The sequence below is a fragment of the Bos indicus genome, chromosome 14, assembly GCF_029378745.1.
Source record: "Bos indicus isolate NIAB-ARS_2022 breed Sahiwal x Tharparkar chromosome 14, NIAB-ARS_B.indTharparkar_mat_pri_1.0, whole genome shotgun sequence".
Lineage (NCBI taxonomy): Eukaryota > Metazoa > Chordata > Mammalia > Artiodactyla > Bovidae > Bos > Bos indicus.
The window spans coordinates 23176421-23197448 of record NC_091773.1 but is presented as its reverse complement, the minus strand read 5'-3'; the positions used below and the strand labels follow the sequence as shown (position 1 = coordinate 23197448).

Below are 21028 nucleotides of genomic sequence, written 5' to 3'. Positions count from 1 at the left end.
ACTGGGAAGGATTGACGGCAAAAGGAGGAGGCAGCAGAAAATGAGATGTTTGGATGGCATCACTGACTCAATGAACACGAGTTTGAGCAAACTCTGGGAGATAGTGAAGGACAGGGAAGCCTGGTGGGCTGCAGTCCGTGGGGTCACAGAGTTGGACACGACTAAAGTGACTGAGCATGTACTGTGTGCATAATAACAAAAGGAACAGAAAGCCAGTCAAAGAAACAGTTCCAGTATAGAGTCAGAAGTGACTTCTCCCAGCAACAGCCTGTACACCCCAACTAGAGAGTGGCCCCTGCTCGCTGTGCCTGTGCAACAATGAGGAACCAACACAGCCCAAAATAAAAATAAGTAAAATAAATAAATAAAATTTTAAAAAAGAAGAAATGGAATGTAACCAATGTCTTTGAAACCCCTTTCTCCCTCCACTTCATTCCCATGGGGAACCACTTTCCTGAATTTCAAGTTAATCATTCTCTTGTTTTTCTCCATAGCAGGCAACCTCTCTTGATTTGCAATATTTGTTTTATTATAGAGCCAAATGCACAGATGTTTCCCGAAGCACAATGGATATTTTACAGTTCTCATATAAGATCAGAATTTTAAAGCCATAAAAATAGCCAATTATGCTTGCAGATCAATCCTGCCTTTGAACCCCATTTGTCTCCAGCTCAGTCTCTCTGGCTGGGACATGACACCGCTGCTTCTGACCATTAAGAACTTGCTTTTCGGCATTTCAGCACCCTTTGATAACACAAATTTATAAGAATAATGAGCTCCTTTGGGGGATTCTTTGTTTCTCTAAACTCATTAGACTATTTGTGTCCTATTCATTTTAATGTACTATTGTTTCAAAACCAGAAAACAACAACAAAACTAGACCTCTTCTCCTTTCGAGCACTCACACTGCTTACTGGGACCAACGAAAACAGTGACACTCAAATGTTGTCAGTTTTAATTTCTATTCCCCCAATGAAGATGAAATCTGATTGGTACCATGGCAACGTGTTGCCTCGAGCGTCAAGTAGGTATTACTCGTGCACAATCTTGCTCACAAATTCTCTTTATAAGTGTTAGGAGAGGTGTGATCTTCTCCTAGAACTCACTAAATTAAAAAGAGCTGAAGAAAAATCCAATTAGTATTTCCAGAAGTACCTTCTGGGGTCTGATATTATCAGATTACTGTCTCACTTTATCCCCCCCCCCCCCCCCCGTGCCCTCGATGTATAGGAGAGCGTTAGATATCCTGACAAGCATCAAGTAAGTGGAGAATTGGGGCACCACTGGGGTATGCAGAATTTATGGAGCTCTGGTGCTTTTCTTTGGCCTCTGATATTTCAGTGTGTTGAATTTTTCATCCTTCTTTCCTTCCTGGAAGAAGCAGTGATGTAGCATTTCCAGTTCCCTGGATTAGTAGTATAGTCTTGGTGGTAAGGTTGGTTTGTTGTCGCTGTTCAGTCCCTAAGTCATGTCCAACTCTTTGCGACCCCATGGACTGCAACATGCCAGGCTTCTCTGTCCTCCACTATCTCCTGGAGTTTGCTCCAATTCATGCCATTGAGTTGATGATGCCATCCAACCATCTTATCCTCTGCTGCCTCCTTCATCTACCCTCAATCTTTTCCAGCATCAGGGCCTTTTTCCAATAAGTCAGCTCTTCACATCAGGTGGCCAAAGTATTAGAGTTTCATCTTCAGCAACAGTCCTTCCAATGAATATTCAGGGTTGGTTTCCTTTAGGATTAACTGGTTTGATCTTGCTGCCCAAGAGAGGCTCAAGAGTCTTCTCCAGCACCACAATTAAAAAGCATTAACTCTTCAGCACTCAACCTTCTTTGTGGTTCAACTCTCACATCAAACATGGCTACTAGAAAAACCATAGCTTTGACTATACAGACCTTTGTTGACAAAGTGAAGCCCTCACAGGAACCTACACACTGGAAAACCCTACATTTCAACCCTACACTGGAGAACTTCACACCCAAGTGTGTGAAGTGATGATACTGTGAATGTTTTAAAAGTTTTGGAGGTTTGGAGACTCCTTAGTCTCACAGACTCTTGGACTTTTTCTTCAGCTGAGTGGAAAGCTGCGGAAATGAAGAATCACAATGGAAGTGCTGACAAACCCTTCTGAGGCAGCTCTCAGCAGGCCTGTCCTCCTGCAATCAGAAGCTCATTGTGCGCCTTGGGACTGAATCTCCACGTGCTTTTATGCTAAGGAGCATTTACAGACCAATTGAACGTTGCTCCTTTTTCCTCCTGCTTTGCATCTGGCTCACTGAGATGGGATCTCATCTCTACCGATTGATTGCATACATATGGGCTCCCATGCATGCCTGAGTGGTTCAGTGGAAAAAAGGCCTTTCTTAAATCAGTCAACAGGAAACGATCCCATGTCTTTACTCCTGCTGAGTCATCAAGAAAATATTAGCTTCCGTGACTAAGGAATGCTTTAAAACTCAGTCTAACTTTCTAAAATATTTCTAGACTCAAATGCACGTTTTGTGGCGGCAAAAGTTTGTCATTGAGAATGGGTTTCATGATGAAAGCAATTTATGGTTTTGGGTGCTTCCCTTAATCCACACCCCCAACCCGAATTGGGAAAGAAAACCCTGAGCATGCCACTCTGTCTGTGGCTTCCTAGAAAAAAATTGGGAAAATCCCAAAGTAAGCCACTTTTGAATTTTTTATGAAGTTGACCTCACTTCAACCCTGCTCAGAGAGCACTTGGGGTAGCTATTTTTTAGTTTTTAGAAATAACAATTACAGTATGTTGATATTCAAAGTAAATACCTGCACTGAGTGTGGCATAAAAGTTAGATGAGTGGGCTGCTATTTCCTTTGTAAACAAACAGCAAAAAAACCAAACAAACCCAAAGAGCATTGCTCCCCACCCAGTTCTGCAAAGGTTAAGTCATCAGTCTCTAAGAGTGATGAACAATGGACACTAGAAGGATTTAGGATAAAGTCAGGATGAAGCACTCTGTGCTTTGGAAAATCAGGCCCCACAGAAAGGTAGATGTATATCTCAGGAATAATTTTATTTTTTATTTTAGGTTTTTTTAAATGTAGACAATTTGTTAAAAGTCTTGACTGAATTTGTTACAAAATTGTTTCCACTTTTGGTTTTGGTTTTTTGGCCCCAAGGCATGTGGCATCTTAGCTCTCTGAATAGAAATCGAACCTACGTCCCCTGTATTGGGGAAGGCAATGTTTTAACCACCGAAACACTAGGGAAGTCCCAGGAAGAATTTTAATGAACCCTGATTCTTGCATTTTCCATATATAGAAAAGCACTAAAATCATTAACTTAAGGTACCTGTTCTTTGGGAGCAGCAGCAACCTTTTAGCAGGATGTATGCTGGATTGCACACTTCCCAGGTGAGGCTAGTGGTAAAGAGCTCACCTGCCAATGCAGGCGGAGAAGGTGATGGCACCCCACTCCAGTACTCTTGCCTGGAAAACCCCATGGATGGAGGGGCCTGGTGGGCTGCAGTCCGTGGGGTCGTGAAGTCGGACACGACAGAGCGACTTCACTTTCACTTTTCACTTTCATGAATTGGAGAAGGAAATGGCAACCCACTTCAGTGTTCTTGCCTGGAGAATTCCAGGGATGGGGGAGCCTGGTGGGCTGCCATCTATGGGGTCGCACAGAGTTGGACACGACTGAAGCGACTTAGCAGCAACAACAGCAGCCAAGGCAGGACCCATAAGAGACATGGGTTCAACCCCTGGGCCATGAAGATCCCCTGAAGGAGGCATGGCAACCCACTCCAATTCTTGCCTGGAGAATCTCCATGGAAAGAGGAGCCTGGACGGCTACGGCCCATGGGGTCATAAAGAGTCAGACACGATTGAAGAGACTTAGCAAGCATGCATGCATGCTGGATTGCATGCATTCCCAGTCAGAAATCATATCCAAACTAGTTCCTCCTTTACCCCTTTGGAACAGTTTCCTCAGAGTTGCTGAGAGGCCCTGTCCTTGGTTATTACCATCAATAAGGTCCTTGAATAAAACCGAGACTCACATCTCTTCAGTTCAGTCGCTCAGTCGTGTCTGACTCTTTGCGACCCCATGAATTGCAGCACACCAGGCCTCCCTGTCCATCACCAACTCCCGGAGTTCACTCAGACTCATGTCCATTGAGTCGGTGATGTCATCCAGCCATCTCATCCTCTGTCGTCCCCTTCTCCTCCTGCCCCCAATCCCTCCCAGCATCAGTCTTTTCCAATGAGTCAACTCTTGGCATGAGACGGCCAAAGTACTGGAGTTTCAGCTTTAGCATCATTCCTTCCAAAGAAATCCCAGGGCTGATCTCCTTCAGAATGGACTGGTTGGATCTCCTTGCAGTCCAAGGGACTCTCAAGAGTCTTCTCCAACACCACAGTTCAAAAGCATCAATTCTTTGGCGCTCAGCTTTCTTCACAGTCCAACTCTCACATCCATACATGACCACTGGAAAAACCATAGCCTTGACTAGACGGACCTTTGTTGGCAAAGTAATGTCTCTGCTTTTCCGTGAGTTTATGCCATGAAGGTATGAAGGGCTGAAACATTACTGAAATATTAGGGGAGAGTGGAAGTTGTTGTTGTTCAATCACTCATTTGTGTCTGATTCTTTGTGACCCCATGGACTGCAACATGCCAGGCTTCCCTGTCCTTCACTATCTCCCTGAGTTTGTTCAAACTCATGTCCATTGAGTTGGTAATGCCATCCAACCACCTCATCTTCTGTTGTCCCCTTCTCCTCCTGCCCTCAATCTTTCCCAGCATCAGGGTCTTTTCCAATGAGTTGGCTCTTTGCATCAGGTGGCCAAAGTATTGGAGCTTCAGCTTCAGCATCAGCCCTTCCAATGAATATTCAGGGTTGATTTCCTTTAGGATTGACTGGTTTGACTCTTGAGTCTTCTCCAGCACCGCACTTCAAAAGCTGGAGGTTGGTAAACCAGGAATCCACAAGAAAGACAAAGGAACAGTGGCTGTTTGGGGACCCCTATTCACTGTAGACAACCCTTATTTCTGTTTGCTTCTTTATTGCACCGACCGCCCCACAACTTCCCACCAGGTCTCTGGTCTTGCGGGCCATGTGTGTGCAATTGTTTGATCTGTCACCCCACCCCCACAGCACCCAGTCTGTCACCACAGCCTGGACACGCATGCACGCTCACTCCCACCTCACTGAGGAGGAGAGAGAGAGAAGAGGAATACTGAGTGGAAAAATACCAAGATTTGTGCTTGATTATTGGAGATAATTAAGTAGAACCTAAAAATAGTCAGGCCCTTATTTCATATTATGTTCAAAATGATTCAAATTCAAAACTGTTCACAGCTGTGCTGGGGGCTGCTACCACACAGAGTTGATTTCAAGCACTTGAATCAGTGATCAGCAAATGCAGCTTCTCCCTGTTCTTCTAACTTGGAATGGTACCATGACTCAGAGGTGATTGAATGTGAAATACAGGGATCAATAATATCATTATCCCATGGCATCCATCGTTTATTCTGCCAATACTTTTCAACACAGTGGAGCAGTGTGGCCAACAAGCCTGTCGGGTGTGTGAGCCTCTCCTTACAGAGTTATTGATGATAATAGGTCTTCAAAGGAGCCCCTGGTGGTCCAGGGGTTAAGAAGCCGCCTGCCAATGCAGGGTTTGATCCCTGGTCTGGGAAGATCCCACATGCCATGGAGCAACTAAGCCCGCGTGCCAGTTACTGAAGCCGGTGTGCCTAGAGCCCATGCTCCACAAGAAGAGAAGCCACTGCAACGAGGAGAAGCCACTGCAATGAGGGGAAGCCACTGCAACGAGGAGAAGCCACTGCAATGAGGAGAAGCCACTGCAACGAGGAGAAGCCACTGCAATGAGGAGAAGCCACTGCAATGAGGGGAAGCCACTGCAACGAGGAGAAGCCACTGCAACGAGGAGAAGCCACTGCAATGAGGGGAAGCCACTGCAACGAGGAGAAGCCACTGCAATGAGGAGAAGCCACTGCAACGAGGAGAAGCCACTGCAATGAGGAGAAGCCACTGCAATGAGGGGAAGCCACTGCAACGAGGAGAAGCCACTGCAATGAGGAGAAGCCACTGCACGGACACCAGAGAGTAGCCCCCGCTTGCCACAACTAGAGAAAAGCCCACAAAGCAACAAGGACCCAGTGCAGCTAAAAATAAATTTAAAAAATTAAAAAAACTTGAAAACTCAACTCCATATATGTAGCGATTAAGCAGATTGGCAATTTACTACTTAAATGGTTAATTTATTGCTAACCCCAAGTAATGAACAACGTAAAAACATAGGCTGAAAAGTAATATGGACAGAAAAATCGGTGTATTTTTGTAAAGTATATATGCAGGATATACCCTGCTACTAGAAATATCTTTCAAATAGCAGGAATAAATCTATTATGTGCTGTAAGTAACACCAGCAATCTCATTGCTTTGAGGAGATGTTATCTGCCAGCATGGCTGAACAGACAGGTGCAGACAAACCCCCTGACCTCTCTCTTCTGGTTTTGTTCATGTTACTATCTTTTTTTTATTGAATGTGACAAAATACTCCACACGTTTGTGACCCAGCTCAAAGGTCTCTCTTTTCATGGAAGCTTCCCTGATCCTTCCAATGTGCCCTGACGTCATAGACAGTGCAGCTTTTCTACTTGCTCTGTATCCTTTTCTATAAGAGGTCATTCTGTGTGACCTTATGCCCACTGACAGAACACAGCTTGCTGAGCCATAACAATTTTTTGGTTTTTCTTTTTCTTAGGTTGAATTCTCTGAGAGGAGGACTGTGCCATTCGATTTTGGGTCAAGCACACCTAGCAAAGGGCTTTGTCACCCAGCAGATAATCATTCTTCCTTTGATTCAACAAGTACCCACCGGTGGTTTACAGTGGGCCCCCTGTGTGCACTGGGTCCATGCAGCCAGGAAGGAATGTGTAAAGGGAAGCCAGGTGACAGGTACAGAAGCAGGTGGACTTAGCAGTGGGAAAATACAGCAGCTCTAACTTAATTAATTGCTTCTCTTTTCTCACTGAAATAGGAAGTGAGACCAGCAGTTTGGAGTGATGGTGGTAGACAATTGGAAGTGTGAGAACATGGAAGAAGGTAGGAAGCAATCTGTTTTGGAGCAGGAAGGCGAGTTTCAAGGAGAAATCATGCCTGATGACGGACAGCGCTGAGTGACCACTGAGCTCTGGTTGGACATCTCAGGAAAGATGTGTCACCTCCCTGATTCGGCTACGTGGATATGTTTAACGCAACGCCATTGCCAAGGTCTAAAGTGCGTGCATTTGTCTCTTATGACAGTTTTTCCAGTTTTCACTCACGAATAGCTTTAACTAGCTTGATGAGCGAATCTCTTAGGTGGAGTCAGGCAAAAGGAGCCCAGCTGAGTGGGGGCCCGGCAGGTGGGAGTCCCCAGACCCTTGACACCAGCTTCGTGCTAGGCTTGGCCAAGAAGGGACCCTGGCAGGAGCTTGGAAGGTCGGGGGGGAGGGGGGCAGGTAAGAAGACGTTTTTCTGGCTTCCAGCTCAGATCAGCCTACTCTCATCCTCGGACCTGTCTGGTCTCCAGCCCTTGGCATGCCAGGGGGCACAGCTCCACCGTGGCAGGGGGAGCAGCTGCTGGGACAGGCCCTCAGAAGTAAGAATATTCCTATGAGCCTTGCTCCATCCTTTCCTGGTGTCCTTCCCTGGGCATCTCTGCAGTAGGTAGGCTGGCCTGTCTGGTCACCCAGCACTCGCCAGGCTGGGCCCCTCCACAGAGACTGTGCTCCTCCTTCTCATTCGTCTCACCCCAGTGCTGAGAGCTGCTTCCTTTAATTAAGAATCTCTGACTCGTTTGAGCATCCTCTTTTTGCCCTCTCAGCTTCCTGTGTAGATTCCCTGATTTAAATCCCCGCTTTTTGACATACCTAATGAGAAATGGAGTATTTCCTGCCTTATCAATAAACAAGGATGTCACAGCCATCAGCGATTGCAACCCTCCTTTGTGGCCTGGTGAGCCTTAAGGGAACTCAGGAAAGAGAAGAATACCTGTGATCTGACAGCCATCAGACCGTAGCCACTCCCTTCAGTGAGCCCCTAGAGAGCTCAGATTGAGAAAGCACAAGACACTGGCCCCAGAGAGCTGAGCTGCATATGAAAGGAATGATTTCAGTGAGCCCAGACTCTTGCATCTTCCCTTACATAGAAAAGCACTAAAGTCTTCAACTTGGGGTATCTGGCTTTCTTTAATTCACAAGAATCTTTTGATGTTCAGATTACCTGCCCTTTGTTGCAAAACTTCTATATAACCTGGTTGCTCTCCTCACCTCCCTGGAGCACTCTCCTAGGGTCACTTTTGATGCTGCCTCCTGGGCTTGAAGTCCTAAAAACTACCACCAATTAAACATAACTCTCAACTTTTAGGTTGTGACTAACAAAAAAGCAAAACACACACCAGTTAAGGATCAGAGAGACAACAGCAAACCCCTGAGTGGTGTGGGCATTAAAGTAAGTTCACAAGCTCTTGGCAGGTGTTGTGCAGGAAGAGCCAGCGGGCCGGTGCCCACAGCAAGATATAGGAGAGCTGGGCAGCAGGTGCAGACTTCCCGGCCCGCAGCATCCTCAGACCAGACACTAGGAGAGGGGTCCTGATGCTACAAACTTGGAAATGCACTGTCCTCTCTGGTCTGCTCCACTCTTCCCAAAGTTATGAGCATAGATTTCATAGAAACAAACTTAACACTTGCATTTCCTAAGTCCTAATTGAACTAAATGGCTACAAGAACAAGGACCTTAAAATAAACAGCTTCAGAAACCCAGACTTAACTCTTGTTAAGTGTTCAGCTCAACTTCAGGAGACAACTGTGCCCATGGACTGGAGCTCACCTGTTTGGCATGAACACTGAGTGCATTAAGGGCATTGGGAAGAACACTCTGCAGAGGGGATGGGGAACAGCCTGCCCAGCACTGGGGAAGACAGCTTTTGCTACATTGGTCTTGGGGTGATGAGCAGCCTTCCGGTGGGATGGTGGACCCTCAAGTTGCAAGGTGAATGGAGACAGAATAGGTCAGAGACCCATGTGTCAGGTGGTGGTGGGCTGGACGCCCACGACTTGCCTTCCACATAGAGTCTGTGACACAGTGAGATCTGTTCCCTAATGAACAATTGGCTCAAGTAGGGGCTGCGTGGCCCCCTCTCTGGGGAAGGGGAACCAGATGCACTGTGGGATTCCCCTAGTTTCATATCATCCCACCTAGAAGGTGGAACAGCTCATTCTGGAAAATACCCAGATAAATTAGGCATTTCTAAATATGTTTTGTCACATTCTTTACAACGTCACATTACAAACTTTTAATAAAAAGTAAAGTTTTAGGACAAATTTTCGAGCACTTCACATACCAGCATGCACTCAATAGACATTTTAAAAATGTGTTAGTGAATGAATGAGAATAACAGTGGAAAAGTAGACAGATCTGAAGGGACGAGCACAGTCCCCCTCGAGGCTGGTACTGTCACTGGAGCTTCCCCTCCCCAGAGGAAATCCAGGGGTGGAGCCGGGCACAGAGATGGGGACCCAGCACAAAGGACTTGGGCCTGGGGGCGGATGGGTTCCTTGTCTAACCTGACCTTGGGGAGGCAGCCCGCTGTCCTACCTACTTTATATCGAGGCAGATTCTTTACCCTCAGAGCTACCTGGGAAGCACTGTAAAGTGGAGCAACTGGAAATCCAGGGATTTGGGTCTAGAAAGTCCTCATCAGGATGTGACAAAGGAGGCAGTTGTCACACCCAAGTCGTCTCTCATCCTGGTTGGCTGGGGACAGTGTCTGTTTAAGGGAAACCTCTTAGCTTCTGGGCTTCCCAGGTGGTCCTAGAGGTTAAGAACCCACTTGCTGATGCAGAAGATATAAGAGATATGGTTTGTTCCCTGGCTCAGGAAGATCCTTCAGAGAAGAAAATGGCAAGCCACTCCAGTATTCTTGCCTCGAAAATTCCAGGGTTGCAAAAGACTGACACAACTTCTTGACTAAACAACAATTTACTCTGTTTTTGTTGTTGTTGTTGTTGTTTTTAAGCACAACTTTCTGCCCACTTCCCTGCTTAGAAGATAGCTACCATACGAGTGGCTGAGCAGCTCAGTGGTCTTATCTCTCATCTGTGCTCAACAACTTGGTTGATCCTAGTGATCTTTGGATCCAATTGTCTCTAGACCCTCTTGGGGGAGACACAGAGCATGTTTCCCCTATGTTTCTCTGATTTTCCTAGCAAGGCTTGCCTTGGCCAAAGATGAGGTCCCAATCCCAAAGTCTGTAGTAGACCTGATGCAATAGTGAGCTTAGCAGCTAAGCTGGGAACAGCATTAGGGAAGAGCCACAACTCCAAGAAACACGTGGTTTGATTCCTATATTAAGGATGAACAATCTGATGAAGCCAGCGGATTGCCTTTTCTCTGTTTGTTTTTTTTTTTTCTCTCTAAAACTTTACATCAAACTCAGATGGAAAAGATGAACTCATATCTTATAACCCACCTTCCCTTCCCTCCTCCATCTCTATCATTTTTAGGGTGAAAAGTTTTCTGTGATTTTTCAAATCTTTCAGGAAACTAGTGGAGATGCCTAGTAATCTTGGGCTACTGGACAGTGGCTTGCAAGCCCCCCTCCGCTTGTGCTTGGGGTTTTCTCTTTTAGAGAGTTTTCAGGTGTGCAACTATATACCAAGAGGGGCTCGTGAGTTGTTCTGGAGAAGAGCAACCTGACAGAGGCTCAGCTTCATATTGCCTCTGCATTTGTATCCTCAGGTACAGACCCCCTCTTGATGCCTGTGCCTGACCCTGTAAGGATGCAACAGTACGGCCATGCCGTCAAGGAGTTTGTAGGCCATCTCTTCTAGTTTGTGCCCTTTACATTTGAGAAATGGGGACCCAGAGAGCTTAAGTGACTTGCACCAGATATCACAGCAAGGAAGTGAGACATGCAAAGCCAGAGCCTCCCTGTGCAGCTCATGGTCTTTCATCTCTAAACGTGCTCCTCCACAGACAATTCATATGTCTCGCGTTCTCCAAGCTTATCTCTTCTGTTTCTGTGCTAACACCCGTCTTCTCTTCCAATTTGCTTTCTGGCCTGTGACACTCACACCCCGTGGTTCTCTTTGACTCTCTTCTCAGACTTCGTGCACTGCAGCTATTCTTGTGTAGAGCTAGGGTTGGGCCAAGAACTCATAAGTCCACGGGTCACTGGCTACCAGCACCCTCTCCACTTGTCTTTTCCTGTCATATGTCTCCCACCCCTCCCCGCAGTTACTAGGTTAGTGTGCTCCTTGCAATAAAGAGTTATAAGGACATTGTAGGGATTCCCCAATCAAGTCTCAGATTAGAAGATGGCCTAGTACACAGAGAAAGTCACAGCCAGGCTCTGCTGAGGTTGAAACAAGATGCACACATCACAGAACGTTATCTATTTAATATCTATCAATTACAGGATGGACATATTACCAGGAAACTATTTAGAACATGGCTACGTATCCATCATCCTCCACATATATTCACCTGTCTACCCACTGGCCTGTCTAATCTTCTTGCTTCTGAAAAGATTGGAGCAGCAGGCCCTAAGGAAATGGCAGGGCAGATCTGTTATTAATTGAATCATCTTACTGACAAGGTGATCCAACAAGATAGTAAAACACAAAAATATTAATCTGATGGTAATATTTGTTTCATAAAACTTTGTACTACACAAACAATACATTGTTTAATATTGACATTTTCCCATGTGACCTTGTTTTTAAATATATTAAGGTAATCTCTATCATTTCTTTTTAATCTCTCTCTCCCTTTGTCTCTTAATGTCAAAAGGAAATGGTAGAGATTACCCTCATATTCAAATAAATATAAAAATTTACATATATAATGTACATAATATCTCATATGCATAAAACATTCAAGAGAGAGAAGACTATAAGTCTTTCTTGAAATGTTTGGAAATTATCATACAAACCAGAAAACTTCAGCTGATTCTGTTCTCATATTGACCAAGTGTAAAATCATAAGGATTTTTTTCCTACTCAGAGGGCAGCTTGAGAGCAAAACAGAATTGTCTTTCCGTAAATTACCCACGATAAGTGAAGGCGAGGAAGAAAACAAGCCTCGTTCACAAATGCAGGTGTCAAGCAGCCGACATTAAGCAGGAGCACCATGACCGGCGTCAACAAAGGCTATTGGAACGGTCCTTGGGTTGTGCAAAGGAGCCAGACAGTCCTTCCCCAGGTGCAGGGAGCGAACTGGAGCCCTTACCTTGCAGGGCCTGCAGGCTGTGTGTCTGTACGATAATGCAGAGCTGCAGCACCAGCTGTGGGGCGCTCTCCAAGAAGGTGGCCAGTAGGTGCAGCATGCTCACGTCCGCGTACTCATACACCATCTTCCAGTAGAACCTCCACCGGTCGTTCTCCCCACTCTGCCGACTTCGAATACCTAGGTATATCGTGTGGAAATACCTAGAAAGGAAACAGGAGGATAAGAGACCGGAGTGATGACTGATTCTGTCTGCTCTTCCGCAAACCACAGTATCTGTGCAAGCACACACAGGAAACAACGGCCTTAGTGGCTTATCAATTAGAAGTGAAAGGGAAAGTGAAAGTCACTCAGTTGTGTCCGACTCTTTGTGACCCCATGGACTATATAGCCCATGAAATTCTCCTGGCCAGAATACTGGATGGGGTAGCCTTTCTCTGCTTATCACTTAAGGCCCCAAGTTAACCCTTATTCTTAAAGGTTCACTTTGAGGAGTCATTGCAATTTTCATCCTCATTGAAGGCATCCTGTGAGTGCTAAGTCGCTTTAATCATGTCCATCTCTTTGTGACCCTGTAGACTGTATCCCGCCAGGCTCCTCTGTCCATGGGATTCTCCAGGCAAGAATACTGGAGTGGGTTGCTGTTTCCTCCTCCAGGGGATCTTCCCAACCCAGGGATCAAACCTATGTCTCCTGTGGCATTGGCAAGCAGATTCTTTACCACTAGTGCCAGCTGGGAAGCCTGAAAGCATCTCACTGCCCTGCAGTTTTGAGGAGGGAGATGAAACTGAGGTATAGAAAGGATGTGCTATGTAGAAAATCTACAAATACCCTTTCTGGTCAGTGCCTCTATGTGCTTTACAATATTCAAGAGACATGTCTCCAAGGACAGAATGCGTGTCAAGTTCCAGAGTGTATATGCTTGTAAGTTTTCCTGATACCTTTTTTTTTTAAGTAAGAATTATTTATTTATTTAGTTTTTATTTTTGGCTGAGCTGTGTAGCATGCAGGATCTCAGTTACCCAACCAGGGATCAAACTTGCATCTCCTCCAGTGGAAGCACGGGGTCTTAATCACTGGACCACCATGGGAGTCCTTTCTGATAACCTTTTAAAAAAATATTTACTACTGAAAATTTCAAACAAATACAAAAGAAGAAAGAAAACCAGTGTGTTGAATCCACAATAAAATTACCCCACTGCTTTAAAAATATCCTGAGTAGAATCATCAGTGTGGTAATGGTAAGCATTACATGTTAATTTTCTAATGTGTTTGGGAAAGTGGGAGAATGAGAACAAGCTTGACAATCTTAAAAGCCAACACCACTTCCTGTTGGGTGTGAGAGATGCTGTCTGTGAACAGTCATCACATTTTATTCTGACAAACTTGTATTTGTTCTTTGATAGCATGAAAAAAGAGCTTACCCTAAACATATACTTTATATATATATGTATTTATATTCACATTATATATACAGATTAACATGAATTTGCAAAATATTTCAGAATTTAAAAATTCAGAACATGCAAAAAGTTCCAAAAATGCCCATGGGAACTACATATGTAGAGACACAAAGATGAGGAAAATGCTCTGAGTTCTGATAAGCAATGCATTGGCCTGAAATGGATTTTGCACATTCACATTACGTTTTCTTAGAGTTATCTTCTCTCTTTTCTCCACTATAGAAACTTACAGTTGTGGTTTAAAACTGCTGAGAAGACCTTCCTTTACGACCCCTGCTCCTGACTTGTGCAGACCACCAGCATGGAAGCCACCTCACTGTATGAGCTTGACTGCTTCCAGTTGGCTTCTGTCCTAGCCCCCCAAGGCTGGGGCGTGACCCCACATCACTGAAGCTGTACCAGTGAGCCCTGTTTTCTGTTCATTCTGGGATGTACCAACATATATTACACTGAACTGGGGGGGGAGTCTCAAGTTTTATTTCTTTTTTTAAAAAAATTATTTATTTGGCTGTGCTGGGATTTAGTTGAGGCCTGCAGGATCTTTAGTTGTGGCATGGGAACTCTTGGTTGAGACATGTGGGATCTAGTTCCCTGACCAGGGGTTGAACCTGGGCCCCCTGCATTCTTAGCTGCTGGACCACCAGGGAGGTCCCGCAAATTCTATTCTCTAACAATTAGTTATTTGCATGAGATGGACCAAGGGCCTCCATCATATCACTTTTGCTTCCAGTTGGAAGTGCAGAACAGTTGGTATGTAACAGACATTAGCGTGCAATCTCAGGAGAGTTTTCCACTTTCTCTAAATCAGCAGTGATGGACATCAGGAGTCTTACACTCACAACTTAGTCATGAGGAAAATGTCAGCCTCGGCCTTTTCTCTAGTTTGTACTCTGAAAAATGATGACAATAGAGAGGCTTTGTGATCACAACTGGTTCTTGTCCATCTTCTCTATATGTAAGTGGTTTACCTCATTTGATTATGTTATTTAATGTTTTATCTTAACTGGAGAATAATTATGATAGTGTGATGGTTTTATGTGATACATCAAGATGAATTGGCCATAAGTATACATGTGTCCCCTCCCTCCTGAATCGCCCTCCTACTTCCCTTTCCACCCTATCCCTCCCAGTTGTCACAGAGCACCGGCTTTGGGTGTCTTGCATCATACATCGAACTCTCACTATCTATTTTACATATGGTAATGTATATGTTTCAATGCTATTCTCTCAAATCATCCCACCCTTTCCCTCTCCCACTGAATTCAAAAGTTTGTTCTTTACATCTGTGTCTCCTTTGCTGCCCTGCACATAGGCTCATTGGTACCATCCTTCTAAATTTCATATATATGTGTTAATATTCTGTGGTGTTGGAGAAGACTCTTGAGAGTCCCTTGGACTGCAAGGAGATCCAACCAGTCCATTCTGAAGGAGATCAGCCCTGGGTGTTCTTTGGAGGGAATGATGCTGAAGCTGAAACTCCAGTACTTTGGCCACCTCATGGAAAGAGTTGACTCACTGGAAAAGACTCTAATGCTGGGAGGGATTGGGGGCGGGAGGAAAAGACTCTGATGCTGGGAGGGCTTGGGGGCAGGAGGAGAAGAGGATGACAGAAGATGAGATGGCAGGATGGCATCACTAACTCGATGGACGTGAGTTTGAGTGAACTCCGGGAGTTGGTGATGGACAGGGAGGCCTGGCATGCTGTGATTCATGGGGCTGCAAAGAGTCGGACATGACTGAGCGACTGAACTGAACTGAACTGATTCTTTATTAGCTGCCGGAGGGAAGATTGGAAAACAAGAGGCCCAGTGAATGTGAGCAGAAATGTAGACCATGCTCACATCTGTTCCCACCCGTTCTTCATGCCAAGGGTGAGAAAGAATTGCCACAGGTGAGTGGGGGATGAAAACACACATTTGAAGTTCAGTGTCACGTTCTTCCCCTCTGCCTCTGCCACCTCCTGTGTGCGCTGTGCAGACACCCACCTCAAGAGAGGATCATGCAATTCCACACTGCCCTGCCATGGAACGTATGGCCAGAGGTTTGATTTCAGAAAGACCTGGTTTCATAATAATTTACTCTCGTAGGGTAGGAAATTCTGTACCCATTAACACAGAGCCCCCAACATCTATCTAAAGAGACTCCTGTGGACTGTCTACTAACAGGTAATAACATCTGCTCTAGAGACGAAACACCAACACAGGAAGCAGAGGAAGATGGGCCGTGTTTGTCATTCAGTTCTAACAAATGGGGCCAGATGTTGGGTTGGGCAAAGAAGCTGAACTGACATTCCTTTACGTTTTTAGATCAAGTAAACTGCTTAGGGAATTGAGAAATAAATACAAAAGAATAGGCTCATGAGTTCTTATCCATAGAAATTTAGAATGACACAAGGAAGGACTTGTGTTCTGAGAAAAGTCACGGTGTTCCAGAAACAGGAACAAAACTGTCAAGTTAACTCTTCTGTGCAGGTGTTTGGGCTTGTTTGTCTTTTAAATAGCTACTAGGCCAAGAGCCTTGGAGTTACTCCCTGTGTTAAACACCTTGAGGCTTTACTTGGGCTCCAAAAAGGGAAGATGTTTTAAAACAGAAATATTCTGTAAAGAATTAGAATCCCTTTGGTAAGAACTAATGATGCAATGGGTTTCTCTGGTGGCTCAGTGGTAGAGAATCTGCCTGCCAGTGCAGAAGTTGTGGGTTCAATCCCTGGGTCAGGAAGATCCCCTGGAGAAGGAAGGCAACCCAGTCCAGTGCTCTTGCCTGGGAAATCCTGTGAACAGAGGAGCATGGTGGGCTACAGTTCATGGGGTCGCAAACTGGGCGGCTAAACAACAGTGATGCAGTAGACATGAGGTTTCTCATCTGGAACTGAATCCCAGGAAACTGGAGACAGATCACTTGGAATAATAACTGGGGCAGAAGAAACTGGAGAGGTGCCTAACTGCACCCTTGGTCAGAGACAAACACAATGGTGACATTAGCCTACATCGTCTGCCCTTCCACGAAGTGGCCTCATGGCTGCCTTGGCACCTTCACTCAGCAGATCTGACAGCTGCTTCCACTGTACTCCAGCCAACCTACCAGTGAAGTCTGAGAACTTACGATCCTAGTCAGAGACATGGCATTGCCTTGATCCATGTGACTCCACAAGTTAGCTTTTTAAAAACAAACAAACAAAAAAACACATTTATTTATTTGGCTGCACTGGGTCTTGGTTGTAGCACAAGGAATCTTTAGTTGTGGCATGTGAACTCTCAGTTGCAGCATATGTGATTTAGTTCCCTAACCAAGAATTGAACCCTGGTCCCCTGCATTGGGAGTGCAGAGTCGAAGTCACTGGACCACGTGGGAAATCCCCATAAGTTAGCTTTTTAATGGTTCTTGGCAGCAGTCTACCGAGTAGACAGAGTTGAGAAGTTCGTGATTGTACACTACTAGCCTAGATGAATCTAGATACTTTATATTACTTTACAAACACATGTTTGCACTGGGGGAGAGGAGGATGGCTGACAGCCTGTTCCTGGAAAATGCCCCTTTGCCTACTTGAAGATACAGACTGAGCAGTCTTGTCCTCTTGGTATACAGGCTGTCATAATTTAACTGGGAAGGATTTTCTCCCCTCTGAGTCTCAGAGCCACTTAGCTTCTGAGCCAGACTTCTTTATCTGAAGGTGGAGAGAACCATCCTCCTTCATGGCTGGGTGAGCGCCAGACGAGAAGCTGTGTTCTGTGCACGTGCCGGATTCATGATGTACGGGCATGTCGCTGCTCACCAAGGTTACCTGCATCCTGGGCTCATTTGCAATGCCATCTCTTTGATATTTGTCATTTAAGTGGCTTTATGCCTTTAGTCCTTCTCATTTACTTTAAGCATTTTACTCTGACAGGTGTTCCCATCACACTGAACTTGGCCTTGGCCTGATTGAGGGCATATGAGGAAGGTCAACACTCTGCTGGGAAGCAAAGAAGCTTCTAGACCTCCTGGCAGTCAAAAGGACCCAGTGTTGGGTCCAGGTGGGGACTGGAGGCGGCTCACTAAGGTTCTTCTTAGGATTCTGCTTTGCTATGTTAATGAAAAGACAAATGTTGCCCAAGAGGCATAGATGACCAAGGAAGTTCATGGTAATGAAAAGATATTTATACGGGGAGGATTTAGAGAAAGTCATATTCATAGTAAAAATTTTAGAATAGTTACCAAAGAGCAGCATTTAAGAGGAAAACAAACTTCCAGTCTTTGTCACTGACGATGAAGTTCATGCAGTGAGCATGAGAGGATAGTGGCTTAAACACACGGCTCTCATTCCTGCTAAGAGATGTTTCCTAAAACCCACTCAGAAATTTCAGCGTGTCCATCTGTTCCTCCGAGGTGGACACATTTGGAAGACGTTTGCCATCTTTGTTGTATGACTAATTTTTCTGATAGGGTCATTCTTACTAATTACTGTCTTAGGGAGCATGCTAGTGGAAGATAGACTTTTCCTTACATCATGAAAGGACACCAGGAATTCACCAATTTTATCAACATAATCGCAGTCCTAGCAATATCTTAATTTTGTAATTTCTTCTGTTACTGATGATGTAAGCACACAAACATACCTAGAATTCCCTACCATGCCTTGCACACAGACACCCATGCCTCACCCACACCCCTCACACACTATCTAATCCAATGACACAAAATGTAATCCAATGACTTTCTGAAGATGTAAATAGCATTTGAATTCTCGACTCCTTTTCATCAGTAGTTTCCAGGTGTAATGAGCAACCTGGACCAAAGTTGCAGACTCTCATATTACCAACTTCAGACCTAAACAAAATATGGCAAAAGTGATAAGCTTGGGAGGAAAATTCCAAATGTCCAGTGTATCAAGCATTATATAGCTAGTATGTTAAATTATATATATCAAGCATTATATAGCTAGTTTAACCCACTGTTTAATGTGATGGAGACAGTCTTTACATTACTTGTAAGGAAATGAGAAGTATAGAACATGTTTCAGATGGTTCATATTTATAAGGAACACTTCAGTCCTTAAACAATATTTAATCAAATGTTAATTACTAATATAGCTGAATCGGAAATCATTACTAGCTATGAGGATGCTATGCATATATTTTCTAATGTTGCATTTTCTTTCTCTAGCTTATAGCATATTAAACAGTTTAGCTGTTATCACTGTTATTTTTACTACCTGAAAAATGCAGAGTAAAATCTGTGCATAAGAGTTCTAAAGAAATAACATTAATAAAGAGTGATTCTAGCAACTTGTATTTTCTTCTGCTGTCTGGCTACACACAAAGCTTTACAGTATTCTATACATACATATATATATATATATATATATATATATATGTATCTCATCTCACACGCTAGTAATGTTCAAAAGTCTCCAAGCCAGGCTTCAGCAATACGTGAACCGTGAACTTTCAGATGTTCAAGCTGGTTTTAGAAAAGGCAGAGGAACCAGAGATCAAATGGCCAACATCCTCTGGATCATCGAAAAAGCAAGAGAGTTCCAGAAAAACATCTATTTCTGCTTTATTGACTAAGCCAAAGCCTTTGACTGTGTGGATCACAATAAACTGTGGAAAATTCTGAAAGAGATGGGAATACCAGGCCACCTGACCTGCCTCTTGAGAAACCTATATGCAGGTCAGGAAGCAACAGTTAGAACTGGACATGGAACAACAGACTGGTTCCAAATAGGAAAAGGAGTATGTCAAGGCTGTATATTGTCACCCTGCTTATTTAACTTATATGCAGAGTACATCATGAGAAATGCTGGGCTGGAAGAAGCACAAACTGGAATCTAGATTGCTGGGAGAAATATCAATAACCTCAGATATGCAGATGACACCACCCTTATGGTAGAAAGTGAAGAGGAACTAAAAAGCCTCTTGATGAAAGTGAAAGAGGACAGTGAAAAAGTTGGCTTAAAGCTCAATATTCAGAAAACTAAGATCATGGCATCTGGTCCCATCACTTCATGGGAAATAGATGGGGAAACAGTGGAAAGAGTGTCAGACTTTATTTTTTGGGGCTCCAAAATCACTGCAGATGGTGACTGCAGCCATGAAATTAAAAGACGCTTACTCCTTGGAAGGAAAGTTATGACCAACCTAGATAGCATATTCAAAAGCAGAGACATTACTTTGCCAACAAAGGTTCATCTAGTCAAGGCTATGGTTTTTCCTGTGGTCATGTATGGATGTGAGAGTTGGACTGTGAAGAAAGCTGAGTGCCGAAGAATTGATGCTTTTGAACTGTGGTGTTGGAGAAGACCCTTGGACGGCAAAGAGATCGAACAAGTCCATCCTAAAGGAGATTGGTCCTGGGATTTCTTTGGAAGGACTGATGCTGAGGCTGAAACTTCAATACTTTGGCCACCTCATGAGAAGAGTTGACTCATTGGAAAAGACCCTGATGCTGGGAGGGATTGGGGGCAGGAGGAAAATGGGACGACAGAGGATAAGATGGCTGGATGGCATCACCGACTCGATGGACATGAGTTTGGGTGAACTCCGGGAGTTGGTGACGGACAGGGAGGCCTGGCATGCTGCAATTCACGGGGTTGCAAAGAGTCGGACACGACTGAGTGACTGAACTGAACTGAACTGATATATGTATCTGCAGTCACAGTATATACGTGTCATAACACACCATCTATTTATCTATCTGTCCTCGTCAGTCACTGATAAGGAGCAAAATTGCATGGTTTGTCATCTTAAAATTTCTGTATTGAATATGTTAAACAACAGCTACAACCACAAAACCTTTTTTTAAACACCAGAACATTAAGTTTCTTCTGTCTCCTTTATGCCAATAATAGTATTAATAAAAATGACAGTATTCTGTCCTATATTTCTATGGTGGAAAGTTGCGTAGTGGAAAGTCTTTTAAAATTAGATTCTGTTTCCTATTAGTCATCCCAAGGGGGACAGATACGCATTAGGAGGGAAAGAATGCATTGGATGACCTCACATTTGACCCAAGCCCAAAGAGGCCAGCCTAAGCCACCCTCCCCCAAGGGGAGTGGCTGAACTGTCACCTGCAGAGCCGCCCCCTCACATGGTCTGTGGTCGCGCCTCTGGGCACCACAGTGCCCTGGGGACCACCTCTCACCAGGAGCCACTAAGAGCTCCAGTGCACATGTGCATATTGTGCATCTCGAAGGCTCTTCATGGGAATTTGCAATAAGGAAAGAGATGGAGAATGTCCTCCCAGAAGTCCTCCAGTGGGACAAGAACCTTGACACCTTTCCCTCATTCATCGGAGTTTTATTTCTCTCCCCTAGGCA

The 21028-nt window shown here is 44.6% G+C and overlaps 1 protein-coding gene across 1 annotated transcript in view; it reads right to left on the bottom strand.

The window, feature by feature from the left end:
• Positions 1-21028, bottom strand: part of XKR4 (XK related 4) — a 324996-nt gene that overhangs the window by 114859 nt on the left and 189109 nt on the right. The window contains exon 2 of the mRNA XM_070802551.1: positions 12272-12471. Coding sequence (XP_070658652.1) covers positions 12272-12471 — 200 coding nt within the window. The remainder of the gene's footprint in view (positions 1-12271; positions 12472-21028) is intronic.